This window comes from Zalophus californianus, chromosome 5 (genome assembly GCF_009762305.2).
Source record: "Zalophus californianus isolate mZalCal1 chromosome 5, mZalCal1.pri.v2, whole genome shotgun sequence".
Taxonomy (NCBI): domain Eukaryota; kingdom Metazoa; phylum Chordata; class Mammalia; order Carnivora; family Otariidae; genus Zalophus; species Zalophus californianus.
In genome coordinates this window covers 136,948,512-136,970,830 of record NC_045599.1, presented here as the reverse complement: position 1 = coordinate 136,970,830, position 22,319 = coordinate 136,948,512, and the positions used below count along the sequence as shown (strand labels likewise).

The 22,319-nt window shown below is 35.5% G+C and overlaps 1 protein-coding gene across 4 annotated transcripts in view; it reads right to left on the bottom strand.

The window, feature by feature from the left end:
• CDH12 (cadherin 12) overlaps window positions 1–22,319 on the bottom strand; it is a 1,005,284-nt gene that overhangs the window by 28,569 nt on the left and 954,396 nt on the right. For all 4 annotated transcript variants that reach the window (XM_027605549.2, XM_027605548.2, XM_027605550.2 and 1 more), the window contains 2 exons: window positions 16,291–16,544; window positions 147–283 (listed from right to left, as the gene is read on the bottom strand). In XM_027605549.2, the coding sequence (XP_027461350.1) occupies window positions 147–283; window positions 16,291–16,544 (391 nt within the window). The remainder of the gene's footprint in view (window positions 1–146; window positions 284–16,290; window positions 16,545–22,319) is intronic.

Sequence of the window (22,319 nt, the reverse complement as noted above, 5' to 3'; positions counted from 1 at the left end):
GGTAAAGGAACAGGTTTCTGAGTTTCCCCAGGAGACCACTCAGCTGTCAGTCCAAAAATGAAAAAAGACCTCAGCAGGGACTCGTTTGAGCGTGTTCAATGCGAAGAACTGCAGTGTAACATTGATTCTGTCCATGCCATACTTACTAACTTTACTCGCAATTACGGAGAAATTATACTGCGCGGTGCTTTCTCTGTCTAGTAGTTCATTAGTGGCAATGGTTCCTTCGGTTCCATCTATTGTAAAGTAGCTGTCTCCATCACTTGTCCAGTCTATGAAGTACCTGCATATAAAAGAGTAGAAGCAAATATGCCGTGATTACACAGGAATCATAATGGCAGTCGGGCTAACTTGACACAGTTCCTTATTTTTCTCCCTGTAGCTATTACCCACCTTGCAAAAAAGAAGAGTTTCAATGACAGCTTCTTTATTGCAAAGTCAGTATGCTCAAGGGGAAACTGGAACTAATGAAAGATTTAGTACTCCTGCTGTTCATATTATTTTAGGGTCTTGACAACTTGAAAGCTCAGCAGAGACTAACATTCTAAAGCTGACCATGAGTTTCCTTAACCTGCTGAATATTAAAACCTTTACAAGCAGTAGAAGATTCCTTCATGGTGGCTGTGGGAAGAGCTGGGGGTGGGGGAGGCTTCTGGCTAGAGCTGCAAAGAACTTAGGCCAGAACAGAGGTAGAATCTTTATTTCCGCAGATAGGAAAAAATCATATTACGGAAACTAAGGGGCAATTTTGTAATTGGCAATGGGGCAATTGTACAGAAGTATTTTCCTCAAACACATATAAAATAGCCACTGTTGTATAATTACTCTATATATCAAGACAACTTTCTAAAAAAATAAAACAAAACAGTGAACTTAGCTAATAATGTCTCTTTATCTTCTTTATTCGTTAACCTATTTGCTAATAACAGATGTTACCTTCTTTATGTGGACTAAAACAATTCAAGAAAATTAATTTAAAAAAACTGAATTTATATAAATCTTTATGTAGCAGATACATAGAGTGAAAAAATCTTTTTCTAACACATATTTTCGATCGTAGTAATAAACATTTTGAAATCTTAGCATGTACCAGATACTGTTCTAAATGCTTACATGTGTTACCTTATTAAAGCCCCACAAAAGCCCTAAAAATAAGTATTATTCATCTTCCTATGTTACCGATGAAAAAACTGAAGCATAGAGACATTAAGGAATCTGCCCCAGTTCACATAGAAAGTTTTAGAGCTGATTTTTTGAACCAGGTCATCAATGTTTTCTCTATGATTATCAACATGTAGTCTTACCAATTTTAAATAGAACATTTTATGTGAAAGGGCTCTGCTCATCAAAAGGCTCAATGAGCAATATATTTATCACCATTACTCTAGCCTGGGAATCACAGCGAGGTCAACACAAGGCCAAAGTTAGTCAAAGTCATGTACTTCCAAATAGCAACGTTAAAAATCCCTAAACTACAACGCTCCCACACAAACCCCTAAAACACAGTCCACGGGCACAAACAGCCAGGCCCTATTTCACCCAACGATGTTTTTGTTTGTCTCTTATTCACTATTTTCTGGTATCTAATCTTTAGCTCCGTCACCTCGGAAGTTTTGGTACATCCCTTCTCTGGATGTGATCCTCTCAAAAAGCTTCCTGCCTTCTTCTGGAGTACTACTGAAACTTATCTGAACATTTTCTACTCAGCTAAACATCTTCAGCATCTTCCCACAGCCAATCAGACTGCAGGACTGTGGCTCTAGTACGAGGTCCTGGCATTTTCCTGATGTCCTGTCTTTGTGTGACTGACCCACCCCTGTGCCTGACTGAACCGTAACGATGAGGCAACAACTGCCACTCTAAATTGTGATGTTCTGCGCAAGAGAGCAATTAAAGAAATGACCGTCAACGAAACTGAAAATGGAACTCCTACATTTCCTAGACATTTTCAGAGAAGACATGACCCTGTCCTAAAATGTCTAGATCATTTTCAGGAGATACGCCCTCCCAAAGTGTAGATCCCACCTTAACTTTAGGTTTGCCATAGTCCACAGCCAATCTACGGCTACAGTGATATTTTAATTGCCAATTAATTGCCACTATATAACAATGGACTGTCTACTTTGGCCTCACTCACCAGTGTAAATGAGCAAGACCCTGAAATGTAGAATTTGAATCACCTTATGCTTATCTGGTAAGTAGATGAGATTTAAATTTTTTAAAAATGTGTTTATGATCTATATATGATGAAACAAATGTATAGTTCATATAAGTATGCAGCCAGTGTTGCTAAGAAACCTCTTTTAACAATTGAATAGAAATCAAAAATTAAAGCATTAACTTAATCTGTGCAGACCACTTGACAGAGTACAATTTTATTACTTTTCTGTAAATGAGTTTTCAGAAATGCCTTAAAAAGTTTTCTTCTCTTCATTAGGTAAGCATTCTCCTTAAAATTGTGTCTTAATTTGCCTAATAACTTTCTCACAGTTAATGGAAAAACTAAATTCTCAAACACATTTTGTAAAAAGTACTTGATGGTAGCGAGTTACTCTAAAAGTATTACATCTCATTCCTTAAGCAATAAAGATTAGGAGTAATGATTCAGGTCAAGGTAGGAAATTTTCTCTTGTTAATGTGATAATAATCAAAATCTCTTCCCCTGTCTTCTTTTAGTCACGGATTGTTCCTTTTTTTTTTTTTTTTAATTTTTGTCTTGGGGAAGATAATTAAATGAAAGTAAATTCAGTTAAATTTATTTCCACATTTTATTGAGCACCTATGCCACATACAGCAACACTTAAGATTATAATTCCTTCATCAAGAATCACAATTACATTTTTTTCTTAGAAATCCTAACATTTCTCTAGAACTTTTTAAATAGTAGTTGCTAGTTTCCTATTAGTTCCTCTTGTTTGTTTTTTTTCCTAATCCTCCTCTCCATTCTAACTTTCCTCTTAGTAAAATTAGTTATAGCATAGATAGTTTAGAGAGCTTCTTTTGCTTCTTTGATGTTAAACTAAACATTTTATAAAAAATAATGATTTAATAAAGGCATAACCCTTCTGTCTTCAAATTTTCCTTTTGGAAGCACACAATATCATTAAAACATATCTTTAAAGAAAGATAAATGCATCAGAATCTACAGTTTATTAAAATTATAGTTGCTATATTTTTTTCCTTCCAGGTTACTTAAGATTTTCTTGTCTTTTTTTTTTTAAGATTTTATTTATTTATTTGAGAAAGAGAGACAAAGAGAGCATGAGCAGGGGGAGGGGCAGAGAGAGAGGGAGAAGCAGACTCCCCGCTGTGCAGGGAGCCCAATGTGGTACTCAATCCCAGGACCCTGAGATCGTGACCTGAGCCAAAGTCAGATGCTCAGTGGACTGAGGCCACCCAGGCACCCCATGATTTTCTCATTTTTTAAGTCCTTTCTAAATAGTCCCATATGATCTTCTGACTTGTATCCATTTATGTATCTGGATGCCAACTTTACCTTCTGCCAAAGTTTTATACCCGGATTTGGGTTTATGCTTCAGAAACTCTGAAGCAGCTTGCTCTAATGGGAAGAAAGTAAAGTTTAGGCAAATATTGATCCAAATTTGGGTCTGCAGCTAAGAGCTTCAATATTAAACAGGTAGTCTCCGTTTTCTCATGTATTAAAACATATGGACAGAACTACATGACTCAATAAGTGAATAATGTGATTGTCCCTTCACTCATGTTTCTTCCCCTGAAGCCTTACCAAATCCCTCCAGGCAGCTTTATTGCTTCCTTATTACAAAATTTTATCTTCATACTTCTTTTATCTAATTTATCAATTTTAATTGGCATTACAGTCTCTCTCAAACTAATTGTAGCTTGTTTTGTGGATGACACAGAAAGTTTCTAGAGAGTAGGAAGGATTCATCACCGGGTTTATTGTTCTATCCTTAGCATCTTGTACTTTATGTATGAATTGTATCATTTTATAAGAACATCTGGCTGTTGTTAATAATAGCCTGATCATATTTCAAGCACAGAGTTATTTATTTTGTATCTCTGAATATGCAAACAAATGAATTCTGAAGTCTTTTTCAGGTGTCTTCAACAAAACTATTTCTTTGAACTGAATCAATTGCCTGTTGTTCCAAGTCACAGTCAGATTTATTTACTCTCTCTAGTAGCTGTGGCCAAATGTCTCTGAAGAAAGGTACCATTTTAACTTGTCATTTACCATTTAAGACTCGAAGATAGACATCATATTTGAAAGACAGCTTTTATTTCCCATTTTTTTCTAATAACTGAGTTTTATCACCTCCTTGCAATTTGTTTATTCTTTAGCTCATTTACACTCTGAAAATTACTCACGTTCTCCTAACTTGTCAAATACTCTTCCTTTTTTTTAGGATTTATTTATTTATTTGAGAGAGAGAGAGCAGGGGGAGGGGTAGACGGAGTGAAAGAGACTCCGTGCTGAATGTGGAGTCCAACGCGGGCCTTGACCTCACCACCCTGAGATCATGACCTGAGCCAAAACCAAGAGTTGGGCACTTAGCCGGCTGTGCAACCCAGATGCCTCAATTCATCAAATAGTCTTATAATATTTTCTAAGGAGAGTGTTTCATACCTCTGCAATATTTGAAGTAACTGATCATTAAAAAAAATCAAAATAATATGAAATTTCAAATAAATGTGAGAAAAGGCTATTTTCTAAAAGCAATTAAAGAAATCATAGAAAAGAATGAGCTATAAAATGTGTGTAACTTATATAGGCTACTCTTCAGCATTTCAAGATAAAGCAAAGAACTGGAACCAGCAAAAATTTCAAATAAATGTGAGAAAAGGCTATTTTCTAACAGCAATTAAAGAAATCACAGAAAGGAATGAGTTATAAAATGTGTGTAACTGATATGGGGTACTCCTCAGCATTTCAAGATAAAGCAAAGAATTGGAACCAGCAAAAGGTAAACTCAAAATGTCAGTGAAAAAGTATATATAAGCAACTTGGATGTTTTGTCATTTTGAGGAGTTAACATGAAACATAGTAAGATAGCTTTCAAAATAATTTATCACCCTAACTAATATCTGGACACTTAGCTATTGAGATTTCCTTGAGTGTATCACTAGAATCACTAATATAAAATTTGTTTAAAAATAAAAGCAAACTCATCATTGACTGTCAAGATCCAATCCACATAAAAATTAGACCTGTAAGTCTGTATTACAGATCCATTGAATTTTGTCAGTAATTCCTCAGTTATGTCTAAATCTTACAAGAACTTCATGGTTAAAAAAAATAAAAGGTACTGAATCTCAAATAATAAGATTTTATTTCAATACATACCCCCCAAAATGTTAATAAAACAACTGTATAATTTGGTATTTGCTTCTCCATCCTAACAAATGTCAATATTGTCATAGTTCAATAAACATTTTTCAGATTTAGGTGGCGCCTGGATGGCTCAGTCACTTAACTGTTGCCTTCAGCTCAGGTCATGATCCTGGGGTCCTGGGATCGAGTCCCGCATCAGGCTCCCTGCTCAGTGGGGAGTCTGCTTCTCCCTATGCCCCTGCTTCTGCTCTCTCTCTCTTTCTCTCTCACTCACTCTCGTGTGTGCATTCTCACTAAATAAATAAAATCTTTTAAAAAATAATAATTTAAACATTTTTCAGGTTTAGTTAAACTTGTTGTAAGGTTTAAATCAGGGAAACATCTTTAAAATGTTTAGAATACTTCCAAGTATATAATATGGTCCATAGTTATCATATTTTAAGGATTAAATATTGTATATTTTTACTGACTTGTTTTGACTTTCTATCAATTTGGGGTTTTTATTGTTGTTGTTTTTTTTTTGAAATTTTATAGCAGCTCTATTCATAATTGCCCAAACTGGAAACATCTCACATGCCCATCAATTAGGAATGTATAAAAAACTGTGGTACAGTCCTACAATGAAGTCCAACAATAAAAAGGGATAAACCATTGATTCTCATAATATGGATGAATTTGTTTTTAGGCTAGAGAATTCATTTTTTATTAGCTCAGAGAACTTTGTACATATGTCTATCAATTTTGTTTAATAAGCTAATGAAAACCATGATATTTTAATTATATTTTCAGCAATCTTAAAATTAAAAAGCAACTCAAAAACTTAGGTGAGTATCTCAATTACACTGAAGAAGGGGAGCAATTAGTTTGACTTTTAGAATCTGGCTGCTTATGGTTAAATCCTATTCTCATTCTTACAGAAGACATAATTCGATCTTCCTGGGCCTCAGTTTCTCTTTCTGTAGAATAATGTCAGTTGTGATGTTTAAACAAATCTGACCAAAGTGCTCAGCTCAAAGCAAGGAATAAATTAGTTATTATGATGTCATTGTATGTTGGGGCACCTGGGGGGCTCAGTCAGTTAAATGTCTGTCTTCGGCTCAGGTCATGATCCCAGGGTCCTGGGATGAAGCTCTGCATCAGGCTCCCTGCACGGTGTGGGGCCTGCTTTTCCCTCTGCCTCTGCCCTTCCTGCACACCCTGCTCACACTGGTGCTTGAGCGCTCACTCTCTCTCTCTCTCTCGCTTGCTATCTCTTTCTCTCAAATAATAAATACATAAAATCTTTTAAAAATGATGTCACTATAGGTTGATAGTTAATTGCCACCAAAGCAAATAAAAGTAAACTTGTCCTTTTGGTACATGTTCTTTGCAGTAGCTCCTATTTTACTGATTATCAATGGATCTGTCATTTGAGGAAAAAAGCAATGAGTTTATTCACAAAAAATCTTCTCATTCTTCATAGAAAGTTAAGTTCTCAATAAACAACATCTCAAATAAATTATTCTTAATCATTCCATTGGTATAAATTTAGAGGGAATGCTTCTTTCATTTCCAGTGCAATCAGAATAAGCAGGGAATTCTAATAAAGGTGTTGCTTTTCTTTAATGTTGCCAACTACAGAATAGATCCAATAGTAAATGGGATATTCTGGTGGATGAATAACTGGATAAGAGCATATCTGAAGTTAATATATACTCAACTGTCTTACTGGAGGGAGCTTCTGCCGAGTTTCTGGCTAATGGCTACCCAAGCAGATCAAGGAGAGATTACAAACATACAAATCCAGTCACTGATAAATTACACAACCTAAAATAGAAATCTGAAAGTAAAATTCACCAAAACTCAACTTTTCTCTTTACCTTTGTTCACATAATTCCATTCCCTTAAATTAAAATAGTTTCTCACACTCTATTTCATCTCCTTCATCATTGACTTTAAAGAATTCTTGTATATTTTGGAGAAAAGTCCTTAATCAGATGTGTTTTTTGCAAATATATATATATATATATATATATATATATATATATATATATATATAATAAAATTCACATTGTGAATGCTAACGGAAAGATTTAAGGTAAGCAGTGCTCAAAAAGGACTGACTGTTTTATCTTAATGAATATTTTATATAACCTTTTGGTTTATGGATAAAATGTTTTTGCCCAATTGCTATCTGAATATTCAGTATTTTCTAAGAAAACAGGCCATAAATGCAAAATTAGTTTGCTCTCTGCTAAATAATAAGAACTAGAATACAAAAGAGTGATTAGAGTTATACAAAATGAGAAAGGGGACTCTACATAAGGAGGCATTTTTAAAGATCACTTTAAGAAAAAGAACTAGTGTGTTAGTCTCTTTATCAGAAACTACCTTTCACAAATTACTTCATTAATTCTAAATGGAGACAACTGACATTTAACAATAGCTAGGACTAAGCACCACTAAAAGATATATTGTCAACTTTTAGATCATTTGAAGGATGCAGGGAAAATAACAGTATGAACAACACAAAAAATGTTAAATGAAAAAATAGAGATATTGTGTACAAATGGTAGACATGGAAAGAAAAAGCAGATGGAATCTGATAGTATGGAATATTTCAAAGAAACTCAGGGTAAAAGTAAAAGGTGGTGTGGAATTTAGACACTACAGTAGCAGCTTAATGCATTAATATCTGGGGAGTTTGCCCTATTTAACTTTTTTATTACTGTGATATGTTTAGGACCCTAAAGAGAATTATTTGTCCAAAGTTGATTTTTGTATGACATCTACTTGCAAATGTACTTATGATATTTTGCTTCCACTAACTCCATTTATAAAAGCTAAGGACTGAGAAACCATTTACAAAAAAAGAAAGAAGGAAGGAAGGCAAGGAAGGAAGGACGGAAGGAAGGAAGGAAGGAAGGAAGGAAGGAGGGAGGGAAGGAAGGAAGGAAGGAAGAAGAAAGAAAGAGAGAAAGAAAGAAAGAAAGAAAGAAAGAAAGAAAGAAAGAAAGAAAGAAAGAAAGAAAGAAAGAAAGAAAGAAAGAAAAAGAAAGAAAGAAAGAAAGAAAGAAAGAAAGAGAGAGAGAAAGAAAGAAGAAAGAAAGAAAGAAAGAAAAAGAAAGAAAGAAAGAAAGAAAGAAAGAAAGAAAGAAAGAAAGAAAGAAAGAAAGAAAGAAAGAAAGAAAGAAAGAAAAAAGTATACCTTAAATGTATTGTGTAAGACAGCAGAGATTAAGCCCTAAACACCCAGGTATTCAAACTTTTAAAAAACAAAAAGACTTATTATATTATTTATTCATTTCAGAGAGAGTGAGAGAGCAGAGGGAGGGGCAGAGGAAGAGGGAGAGAGCTTGCTGGAGCAGACTCCCCATTGAGCACAGAGTCCAACGTGGGGCTCGGACCTCAGGACCATGAGATCATGACCTGAGCCTAAATCAAGAGCAGTTTGCTTAACTGACTGAGCCACTGAGGTGCCCAAGACCAATTATATTTATATATCAGATTTGCTTATAGTCAATTTGGAAAAATACAAATGCACACATACACATACATACACATTCTACATTCACTATGTATTAAGATAAATTTACCGAGAGAATCTTAAAATCAAATTAAATTTTGCATGTAGTACATAAGAGAACAAGGAAATATCACCAACTTTCAAGTATCTTTTCATTTCCTCCATTTTGGAGATGGTAGTTAAAAAGTGAATACAGGGGCGCCTGGTTGGCTCAGTTGGTTGAGTGACTGCCTTCGGCTTGGGTCATGATCTCAGGGTCCTGGGATCGAGCCCCGCATCAGGCTCCCTGCTCGGTGGGAAGCCTGCTTCTCCCTTTCGCACTCCCCCTGCTTGTGTTCCCTCTCTCACTGTCTCTCTCTCTGTCAAATAAATAAATAAAATCTTTTAAAAAAAGTGAATACATATTTATTCAATAAGCAAAAAATGGTAAGCATCATGATAGAGTTCAATATGGTTGATGTTTTTAGTGAATATAAAAGATAAGAAAAACACAATACTGGGAGGAAAAAGTGAGTTAGAATGGACAATAAGTACACATATGGTTTTGCCACCTAAGATGGCAGAAGTCTAGGATGAAGATAATGAAGTATAAGGTGAGGAACTATTTTATGGAGGGAATAGAATTGTGTGAACAAAGGGAAAAAGAAAAGTTGAGTTTCGGTGAATCGCATTTCCAAATTTCTTAGTGCTGGTTCTGAGCCGAATATCACTTAATGCTATATCTGAATTGTATATGTTTATCAATGACTTCATTTGCATATCTACAATCTCTCCTTGATCTCTCTGGGTAGTCATTAGCCAGAAACTCAACAGAATCTACTCCCAATGAGATAATTGAGTATATGTAAGCTTTAGATATGATCTTCTTAAGTTACTCATCCATCAGAATCTCCTGCTTACAATGGGATCTATTCTGTAGTTGACAATATTAAAGAAAGACAACACCTTTACTAGAAATCCCTGCTTACTCTGATTGCACTGGAAAACAATAGCATTCATAAGACTCAACAATATGAAAACAAACAATTTAAAAATTGGTCAAAGACCTGAACAAATCTTACCAAAGAAGATATACAGATGTCAAATGAGCACATGAAAAGATGTTCTACTAAGCTGTTCAGTCAGCAAATTAAAACAACTATGAGGTACTACTACACACCTTTAGAATGTCCAAAATTTGGAATACTGAACACCAAATGCTGGTGAGGATACGGAGCATTTCATTGATAATGAAAATGCCAAATGGTACAACCACTTTGGAAGATAGTTTAGTAGCTCTTTACAAATCTAGGCATACTCTTACCATATGATCCAGCAAATGCACTTCTTGGTAATGATACAAAGGAGCTGAGAATTTATTTCCACATAAAAACCTGTACCTAGATCTTTATACTACATTATCAGTAATTGCCAAGACTTGAAAGTAATTAAGATGTTCTTTAGTTAGGTGAGTGGACAAATAAACTTTGGTACATCCAGACAACAGAATAGTATTTAGCACTAAAAAGAAGTGACCTATGGGCATGTGGGTGGCTCAATTATTTAAGTATCTGACTTCAGCTCAGGTGATGGTCTCAGGGTCGTAGGATTGAGTCCCCTGTTGGGCTCCCTGCTTGGCAGGGAGTCTGCTTCTCCCTCCCCCTACTCATGTTCTCTCTCTCTCTCTCTCTCTAGCTCTCACTCTCGCTCTCCCTCAAATGAATAAATAAAGTCTTTAAAAAAATAAAAATAAAAAAAGAAGGGACATAGTATGCCATTAAAAGATATGTATGTTATTTGTGTATGTTTATGTTATTTATGTATGTTACTAAGAGAAAGATGTTAATCTGAAAAGTTTACATACTGCATGACTCCAACTATATGACATTCTGGAGAAGTCAAACTGTAGAGGCAATAAATAGATCAATGGCTTCCAGGGCTTGGCAGGGGTGGGGGTGGGAGAAAGATGACTAGGCAGAGCACAGAGGATTTTTAGTGTGGTGAAAACACTCTATGTGATGTTATAATTATGGGTACAGGTCATTATATGTTTGTTCAAACCCCCAGAATGTACAGAACCAAGAGTGAATCCTAAGGCAAACTATGGACTTTGAGTGATTATGATGTAGGTTCAATTGGAACAAATGTACCATTCTGATGGAGGATGTTGGTAATGGGGGAGGCTATGCATGTGTGGTGGTGAGGGGTCCAGGGGAAATCTCTGTACCTTCTCTCAGTTTTGTTGTAAACTTAAACTGCTCTAAAAATATTAAAGACATTAAAATAAAATATTTTATACCAATACCTCATTTAATCCTCACAAAAATCTGCTAAATAAGTGAAAGAGATGAAAAATGTTAAGTGAAAAAAGAGATATTGTGTACAAATGAGGTAGGTATGGGAAGAAAACCTAGATAAAACCTGGTATTGGAATATTTCAAAGAAATTTAGGGACAACGAAAAAGGGAGTGTGGAATTTAGACACTGAAGTAGAGGTTGACTGTGTTCATGTCTGAGAGTGGGCAGTTTTTTGAATTATGAATTTTTCCTATTAACATTTAAAATAAATTATATATGTTGCTATAGGATGACACTTGATAAGCCAGGCCCCTCTTTCCTCTCACTCCCTAAGGGTGTTTTATACTTGAGCTCAAATTTCTGCCCAGATAATAAGATTTTTGATGTATTGGAAAAGGCTGGCAAATGAAAATCAGCTACATTGATAGTTCTTTAATCCGTGATGAAAAAAAATCAATTCCAATTGATTATAGAAAATTTTCCAAAAGTGTGGTGAACAGACCAGATATGGGATTTAAGTGTAAGTGGGACATAGATAAACACTTCTATTTTAACAACGAGCCATTAGTTATTTTAAATATCACATTCTACTTATGATAACTCATAATGATTTTCTATTTATTAATCAATTTTAGTGGTAGGTTTTGGTTAGAAATATCATTACACACAAGAAAGTAACATGAAAAAGGAACTATTCAGTTGTTCTATTAAATTCTGTAATTTTGAACTTATATGTGGTAGTTTATATGCACAAAATAGATTTAACTTTGTGTCATCAGTCTCTTATCATCCAATACTTCTTAAAGAGATTGAGTTTAGAATTGAATTGTTCACTTTCTCATTTTATACATAAAATAAATTCGATGGAGTTTTCTTTTAAAATTCCCAGGATAATGAAGATTTTTACATCTTTGGAAAAAAAGAAACATGGCACAATGAGCAAAATTATCCACTGAAATCTCTCTGTAACATGAATCACTCATACTCAAAACAAATATTAATTCTCAATGTAAATGAATAGTGCTCACATAGTTTAAATTCTTTTTTTTTTTTTTTAAGATTTTATTGACTTGGGGCACCTGGGTGGCTCAGTCGTTAAGCGTCTGCCCTCGGCTCAGGTCATGATCCCAGGGTCCTGTGATCGAGCCCCGCATTAGGCTCCCTGCACTGCGGGAAGCCTGCTTCTCCCTCTCTCACTCCCCCTGCTTGTGTTCCCTCTTTTGCTGTGTCTCTCTCTGTCAAATAAATAAATAAAATCATTAAAAAAAAAAAGATTTTATTGACTTATTTTTGAAAGAGCGAGAGCAGGGGGAGAGGCAGAGGGAAAGGGGGGGAAGCAGACTCCGAACTGAGTATGGAGCCTGCTGTGGGGCTTTATTTCACGACCCTGAAATCATGACCTGAGCCAAAAGCAAGAATCAGCCACTTGGGGCGCCTGGGTGGCTCAGTTGGTTAAGCATCTGCCTTACACTTGGGTAATGATCCCAGAGTCCTGGGATGGAGTCCTGCATTGGGCTCCTTGCTCAGAAGGATCCTGCTTCTCCTTCTGCCTGCAGCTCACCCAGCTTGTGCTCTCTCTCTGACAAATAAATAAATAAAATAAAATAAAATAAAAAGAGTCAGATGCTTAACCAACTCAGGCACCCCACATATTTTAAATTTCATTTCTAAACTTAAGAGACTACAGTGGTGAAAATCCCCCAACTCACTGGTAATGGGCACACTCATTCCACTCATTTGATGCACAAGAAATCATTCCCATGACTTATATAATAAGAGCCAAAGGATATAGAGCATTAGAAGATTAGAAGCAAGAAATCCGTGTATCCAATGGCAAAGGTTAGAAGAGTAAAGGAAACAATAACTAGAAATTAAGCTTGGGATGGGGACTAGACGTGGTATACACTTGACCCTTGAACAACATGGGTTGGAACTGCATGGTCCACTAATACAAGGGTCTTCTACTATACAGTACAGTATTGTAAATGTATTTTATCTTCCTTCTGATTTTCTTAATAACATTTTTATTTCTCTGGCTTACTTATTGTAAGAATACAGTACATAATCCACATATCATACAAAATACGTGTTCATCTGCTGTTTATGTTATCCATTAGGCTTCTGGTCAACAGTAGGCTCCTGGTAGTTAAGGTTTGGGGGAGTCAAGTTATATGCGGATTTTCAACTATGCAGAGGGTCAGCGCCCTGAAACCCCCACATTGTTCAAAGGTCAACTGCATTTGGACTCATTACTCCTAACCTTTCTTCCAAAGTTGCTTCAATCTCTGCTTAATGCCACTGCACTCTGGTTCTTTGCTGTGCTCGGTGATAATACAATAATGATATTAATAAAATACCCACTGGCATGGAATAATATAGCCTTAAATTAATACCTCGCACAGCAACCCTGTGAAAAGACAGTTAAGCAAAGGAAAACAAAACAGAGCGTATCTAAACATGTCAAGCAATTTCACATTTTGATGCTTATTTTTCACAACATATTTTTACTATCATTCTTAAGTGAGCCAACATCTTTTCAGACCAAAAAAAAAGATGATTCATACCAAATATTTCCTCAACTGAAATGATTCAAGCTTATTGTTTACTCCAAGGACGTGGAAGTAAGACAGCTTTCATGTTGATTCAAAAGCAGCTCTGTTGTTTGATAACCCCTCCCGGGGATCAATTAGATCCATCTGTGTTTCCAGCTTTAGTGAGTCAGGCTGCTACCCATTATAAGTAAGACTAGGGATTTTACTTTATCCCACATAAAGTAGCTCTTGTCAGACACTAGCTTGTGTCTCCCCCCACAAAAAAAATCAGTCCTGTAATTCAAGAGTATCTCAAGAATGTAGCCTTCCTTTATTCCTCACACCAGGGTCTTAACTCTAAACATGCTCTTATCTTTGGAAGTCTGTAACGCTCACCTTACCTTTACCAGGTGGTAGTTTTACTAATAAACTCTCTGATTTTTTTGTTTTTTTACATATTGCCTTAAAACAATATTTTATTAATATTTTGACTCTAACATGCTTTTATCTATCTTCAAAGATAGAACATACAGTAAATTAAACAACATAGCATGTTCACTGTGTTCTAAAATTCTCATTATTGAACCATAGTTTCAACCCGTATTTATTTACCTTCTTATTACTTTCTTTTTTTTTTTTTTTTTTTTTTTTTTTAATATTTTATTTATTTATTTGAGAGAGCGAGAATGAGAGAGAGAGAGCACATGAGAGGGGGGAGGGTCAGAGGGAGAAGCAGACTCCCCGCTGAGCAGGGAGCCCGATGTGGGACTCGATCCTGGGACTCCAGGATCATGACCTGAGCCGAAGGCAGTCGCTTAACCAACTGAGCCACCCAGGCGCCCTTCTTATTACTTTCTTTACAGCCTTCCATATTTCTTCCATAACTGTTCATATTCTTGAAATTACCTGTAAATCTACTCACCAGGCATTTCCCACTTTCACAATTATCAACATCATACTCAGGGTCTCAAGTATAGGATTGATGAATGATAACAGGTTAATATATAACAACTACTAATGGAGCTGATTCTTGAGAATGCCCCTACAAACACTGGTAATAAATATAGGTTTCTGGAGTTCAACTGAGAGTGAAACATGTTGTAATATGGACATGTAGAACAACAACTTGAATCCAATGAGTAAATTAGCCAGCATTCGACCTGACATGTAGGAGCTCTCAGTAATTGCCTTTTTTTCTTCTCCTTCCCAAGACAAGTGTGCTTTTTTAGAGTTCTCTCTTAACCACTGACATGTTTCAAGAAGGGGAATACTCAGATCAGTTTGGGACATAGATTCAGGTGAATGCAAAGAGCAGAGCCTGCCTGCCCTCGAGCCCTTTCCTGAGATATTTTTCCTATATGCTATGAATGAATGTGTTGAGGTCACCACTGAATGATTTACGCATTTTTGTTATTGCCCCATGGCATAAAATCTTACTAGTTATGTGTCTATATATTTTCCCTATGTCAATAGTGTTTTTGTATTTAAAGCCTACTTATCTTTGTTCTGATTTTCTATATGAAGGTTCAACCCCTTAGTGGTGGAGGATTCAGAACAAATCACGTATTTCTCTCTGTCTCCCCTCTCTCTCTCTCTCTCTCTCTCTTTGGTTTCCCAGTACTTGTATACATGTGGGATATGGACAGCTAGCAAGGAATTTAAATGTACAGAAGAAACATAGTTGAATCAATAGTAAGTCTCAAAATACATTGCAGGATCCGGGGCACTTGGGTGGCTCAGTTGGTTAAGCTTCTGACTCTTGATTTTGGCTCAGTTGGTAATCTCAGGGTCATGAGATCGAGCCCCACATCAGGCTCCACACTCAGCATGGAGTCTACTTGTCCCTCTCTCTATGTCCTTCCCCCCGCCACTCCCTCCTCACCTCTCTCTCTCAATTAAATTAATAAAATCTTTAAAAAAATATGTTGCAGGATCAATGTATAAGCGAGAGAACGGGAAATCCCACTGTGTTTCAGAAAGTAGTGCAAATGGAATGTATGGGTTTGGGGTAGGAGGAGAGAAAGAGATTATTTTTTACTCTATCGATGGCTTTGTTGACTCACTACCCAGTAGCCTTCTATCCTTCTATCCTTAGGAGCTCTTTGTAAAGCCTGCGCTTTGAGCAATTCCTTAATTCATCCTACCCCAGGACTGGCTCTAACTCTTTTCATCAGCAGACATAATTGTGAGTGAAAAAATGAACTGCACATTGAAAATGTGGACTCTAAAATTTCTCTTACCAAAAGTTAGTGTTTGAAAAAGAAGAACACTAACTTTTAGTAAGAGAAATTTTAGAGTAATTGAAAAATGTAGTACACGTCCACTCTTTTTTAAGGCACTATGAAAGTATCTTACTATCATTAACCATGGGAGATCAACCTCTGAGACTGTATTACAAAATGCCTCTTATAAATAAAAAAATTGAACCTGGTTAGCTTCAGTGCCAGGTCCAACATCACACCACCGTCAAACCCTGTTGCAGGGATTGATAGCAGATGTTTTGGTTCAAATTCTATGGCTTTTTCACCTAATACTTATCATGCAAAGGCATTGCATTTCCAAGTCTCCTATCACCAAACAAAATCATTCATCCAGGTTTGGACAGAGCATTTTTTTTTTCCTTTTTCTGACACACAGAAAATAAAAATATTTCCTTTTCTTACCTAACAGAACTACTGCCTACGTCGAGGTCTTGTGCGGTGACAGCACCGATGATGGTCCCAATTGGAGTGTCTTCATAAACCTCCATGGTGTAGAGTGGCTTGCTAAAAACCGGGGGTTCCTCCACATCCAGCACGCTGATCTTCACTGTGGCCGTGTCTTTAAAAGGGCCGGCGGAGTGAAATCTGTGGTCAAGGTGAACGTTGGAGGCTTCTACTTTAAAAGTATATGCCTTCTTTGTTTCAAAATCTAATGGCTGTAATGAGGACATATCAAAAATGAAGAGGTACATTCATAGAGAAAGTGGCAAAGATGGTGAACATGGTTTCAGAGCATTTGCAAGTTAATACCAATTTTGTGTTGGTTTCGAAATTTTTAATTAGTGGGTAAGGAAACATTTTCAGAATGACCCACTTGTATAATATTTTAGGTAACTTGTAGAGATAATCAGTTACATATATTAAAATGGCATTTATGTACACATACATGCTTAAGAAGGGCTTATTCATTTTATATGATCAGTTAAAACTGCCAGAGAAATTTTAAGGGAAGCATTTTCTAATATTATACAATACTGACATCTAGTGGAAGTAGCTGTAATTAAAACACAATAAAATTGAAATTGGATCGTTAAGACAACGTATATTCCAGTTAAAAATTTGGTATAACAAAATAAATTTTCTTCTTGGACCACTCTTCTTATCTTGACAATATCATCTTTTATTAAACTTTATTGAATATTTAGGTCTTTTCATTAAAAAGGGACTATGTCAGGATTTAAAACATACATAGCTGTAATTTTACAAAGCATTTTGGTCTCTGGTGTTCTCAGGATTATATATATAATTAGGCACTGTAATGCATCGTCAGGATATTTTACCGATATTTTGCTTTGAACATATGTGATCAAATTAAAGAAAATTGTGAGACAGAGTATTTGGAAGTCATTCTTCCATGAAGTCACTGGTTCTCTCTTTTAACTTTACTACTACTTCTTTTCAATTTTATGCTGAATATTAGTTTTATGTTCCTAGTAACTGAAAATATTATATTCTGGATTTATGGTGTTGCCACGTGTTTTATACAAACTTTAAGGTCAATGGCTCTAACTTCTAATCACCTATGAAAAACTAAGACAACATGAAATTAACATTAACAGAGATTTTCAGGGACCCTTAAAAGTTTCTGTTTTCTAAGTTAAATCCCTCCCGTATGACTCCAGTGACTTGCTAATTGCTGTGTCAACACATCTGTTTTTTGCTTCAGCACACCTGGGGGAAATAAAGGAGGTATATCTCTCTCATAAGGACAAGATTGTCATTTTATGCATTTTCTCTGAGGATGAAAAAAGAAAATTAAAAAATCACTGTGAAATCCTCAAACACTCCCACGGAGGTTATTAGAGCAGTTACACCTCCTAGATGTGGCATTTAAGTTTTGTTCACCATAATTTTCATTCAGGGGAATCCATATTTATTTTCCCTGTAATTATTCCCTTATTTGATCTAATGCACCCGATTTTTATTCATGCTTTTATCTGCTTTGCACTCAATGTTTTATTTTACTTTCCATATTTTTAATTACTTGCCTCATGCCTATTTACCTATTAAATCAATACAATATTGATTTTCTTCCATTCCCTTCTCTTTCCTGTTAGGAATTTTGATTTATCTTTAAGCCAGTAACAGTAAAGAATGATATGTAAACATGCCATGCTTGATATTACAGCTATTGGTTATATGAATAGAAATATAACATCAAGAATTTTTGTAAACTCTAAATGCTCTATGAATGTTAAATAAGATAATTTTCCATCATAGTGGCCCCTATCTTCTTCTTCTTCTTCCTTTTTTCTTTTTTTTTTTGGTGACCCCTATCTTCTAAAGTAAGACTTTTGATTTTAACACCTTGGATCCTTCTGCCTAGAAAGCTAATTGAGCTGCCCTGTCTTATACGTACTCCTTTTGGTGGACCTAGAGTTAACTTCTTAGAATATAGGAGCTAATACCAATTGCTTCCCTCTTCCCTTTCTAGTTTCTCCTAGACATTAAAATGCTTCTGATTATTTGCACAATTCAGAGAATTCTTTCTAGACAAGATCTACATTTTATTTACCTACTCGATTATAACATGCCACACCCACCTAATGGACTTGACTCCCACTTCAAAGTCCATTTCAAGCCCAGAAATGGAAGGAGAATTCTGGAAACTTTTCCACACTTTTTTTGGTCCTGATATGAGGATATCAGACATAGTCTATGCCTTTTAAGAACTTCTGACCTTGCATAGCCAGCGAATATTTGGTGGTCAGGGAGTTAAATGAAACTTTTTGTACATATGGATTATTTTGAGACTAAAAACTTGTATTGTGCAGTGATCAAAGAACTGGAGAAAATTCTAAGAGAAATGCCGTAATACTATCATAGATGGCCTTACTTCTTCATGACCCTGACCCTTAGGCAATGCCATTTTATAAAACTGAATAGCTCAGAAGCAGCAAAGAGAATCAATACTGACCTCTCTCTAGTTGACTTTATCCAAACCATCTGGCTGACTACCCTCTGTGTTTGGGGGTTGGGGATGGTGGTGCTGAAGAAGGAAAATTCATCTAACTTTATAACCAACAAAAATTCTAATATTTGAAATAGGAATAGAACAAACAGGATTATTTTTTATTCTTAGGAAATTAATCATAGTCTATGGCAGAATTCCATTATTATGAATTTGAGCTAATTTACTTCTTCCACAATAAATAGAAACCTTTATAGCATTGCTTGGGGCCCATTTGATTTTATGAATCTTTCTAGAGAAGTAAGAAAATGATTGATTAAAAAGAATTTAATTGAGTAACTCCCTGCTCCTAAGGGTGTTTCAAGAAAGGAAAATTAGTAAGAGTAGAATTTGCAGGGAATAGTCGACATTGTAGGGAGCTGTATAGTAAGAGATATAACTCTGGAGAAGCAGAATACAATATACTTAATTGTCCTTCAGAGAATAAAGGAGGAATTGGGCAAAGGTCACCTTTTTGCATCTTTATTTTTAGACACTTTCTCAGCTCTTACTTTGCTCAGGTCCCCGTCATGGAAAAGTACATAAAATATTAATCGCTAAATGGTGTTTTTCATTTGAAAGAGGAATAAGCAATTTCGGCATAAAATGAAAAACAATAGCTCCCTAGGATCTTTCAGGCCTCAACATACGTCTAGATAATGCTAAGTGGAAGTGTAGATGTATATATATTTTGAGGAATTTGAAAAACAGCAGCTTTGGTAGAATTCCAAGAGGTCTCCAAGATTTCTATCCCGTGACCTGCACTCTTGTATAATTCCCTTCCCTTGACTGTGTGAGCCACCCATGAATTGCATCGGATACCACCCCAGGAATTCAAGTTTTATGGAAAAATAAATGATGCAACTGTAACGAAGGGTCTTCATCCCGTGATATTGAGTTAACTAAAAGGGAGATTTTAGTTGAGGGGCAGGACCTAATCATGTGAACTGTTAAAAGAAAGGCAGTACACATAAATTCCCCCTGGCTTTGAGAAGTAAACTTGGGAGGGTAGGAGCCACCTGGCAAGTGCCTAAGGGGCACCTACAGGAGCTGAGACTGAAACATGGCCAGTAACTAGCAAGAAATGCAGACCTCTGTCATAAAGCCACGAAGAAATGAACTCTGCCAACAACCAGTAAGCTTGGAAAACATCTCTAAGCTTCAAATCAGATCGCACCCCAACATACGTCTTGATGTCAGCCCTAAAGACCCTGAGATTTCAGTGGAGGACCCTTTATGTCATTCTCTGACCCTCGAGAGCTGTGTTTTCATCGCTCTTTACTTTTTACTCCACTATATTGCTTCAATTTTTATGATTAACATGTGTCTGTATTATTTTGCCAACAGAGGACAGTCATCACTCAACGGAATGTATCCTTTAGTGATAAGACTACTTTCTCAACAATATAATAGTTCTTACTAGTCAATGGAAGGGAAAATTTTCAATCAGTGCAAATGAGTGATGGCTGTATCTTTATCCACAACAAGTTAGATGCTTTTCAAGACAAGCAGAAAACAGATTTATAGCAGGCAGAACCATGATTGAAAGACAAGAGGGATAAGATCTTGTACAATAAGCTCCTTATGCCAGGGTGCACTACAAAGATAAGACTTTCAGATCAAGCATCATCTTAAAGGAAAATTAAGTTTCCCAAAACTTAGTTTGATGATCAACATGGTAATCAATTTATTTGTTACTAGCACTTTCCATTCCATAAGAAATTATTCTAAAACTCTACCACTACTCAGATTACATAGCAAATCATCCATAGATGATATCTGCACCTACTTTTTTGATTTATTCAAATCAACTCAAATCCACATTGATTGAATCAAATGTCTGGAGTTGAGAATATGGTGGTTAACAAGTTAAATTAAGTCCACTTTATCATGAGCCTTATAGACACGAAGAGCCACAACAAAAAATAAGTACATAATTTTGAGAGAGTGTTAAGATTTATGAGGAAAATGAGATAAAGGACAGAAGGGAACATAACTAAACATAGAGCAAATAGGAAGTGCATTTGTGAGGATGTAATGCTAGGAACAGAAATGAGAAGAACAAGGCGTGGGGAAGTCAGGAGGAAATGAGCCTGATGGAAGGTGAGCAAAGGCAAAATTCCAGAGACATTTTATTCCGCCTTTCAATAAATATTTCTTGAACACCCTGCCATGTTCCAGACATCATTAAGGTTGCTGAAACTGAAACAAGCAGAAAAAATTCACCACCTGCAAGGAGTTTGCTGACTTCTAGGACTTGATGGACAACAGTAAGAGAATTAAGCAAAATATGTAGCATGTTGGGTGGCAATAAATGCTATGGAAAAATGTAAAACTTGGGAAACATGTGTGTTCTGTGTGTTGGGAGTAGATGGGAAAGTTTGTGTGTATCCTATCACCGTTGAGGAAGGAATTCAGCTCAGCAACCTACTAAAAATTAGTGAAATAACTATTTGAGGGATAAAAGTTGTTACATTATTAGGTGAGAATGCCAGAACAAAGGGAAAAAAATCAATGTGAGCCCTTTTAAAACCAGAATTTTAGTTTTTGACAAATTTCAACAGCATCTCAGTTTTATAATTAAAAAAAATTAAAAACAATGGAATGACCAGACAGGAAAGTATTTTTTAAATAAAATCATTAAAGTGAAGAAACATACATTTCATTAAAGTTACCTCTAAATAAATTTGTCACAGAACTATTTATTAGAAATGCCTTTGATTTTTCCGTGCATAAGTTACACTCTGGGTTTTTGTAGCACTCCAAAATTTTGATAGTTTTAATGAATTAACTTAAGAATCACGGGCATTACCAGTTCTATGCCCCTATTTTAGTGACAATACCTTTTGGAACAAATTCAGTAACTAATTCAGCGATAATTCAGTAAGACAAAACAAAAAAGAATATTGAAAGAAATTCTAGTGCTTCTAGTTGAGGATTTGGAATAAGATTTTCCTTAAAAATGAAAAAAGATTACAATAACTTAAAAAAATACATGTTTTATAAGCACACACAGTATATGTCATGATTATATAGGGAGGCCAATTATCTCTTGAGCTTCCTTGAATAACGAATCTCATGTTTTACTTCTAACATATATTGTTGTAATAATAGTTACAACAGTTAATATGCTTTTCCAACAAGTACTATAATTTACTGCAAGCTGTGTGATTTTGAAAAAGTTCTCTTTCTTCTCTGAGTTTATTTCTTATTTGTATATAATTTATAAAATATGTTTAACTTTACCTAGTATTGAGAACTAAAAAATAATGCATCATAAATTAAACTGGTAAATCAACATGAGACATGTGTCCTTTAGTCAACAAAAAATGTAAACACCCTGTATATTTCAAGCATTTCCTTTCTCTTGACAGCACAAATATAAATATGATAAAGTGCCTTTAGGCAGCTAAAATATAGTAGAAATAATCAGATGTGTTTAAACTATGAATGCCGTATCATAGCTGTTTTGACAGAAATG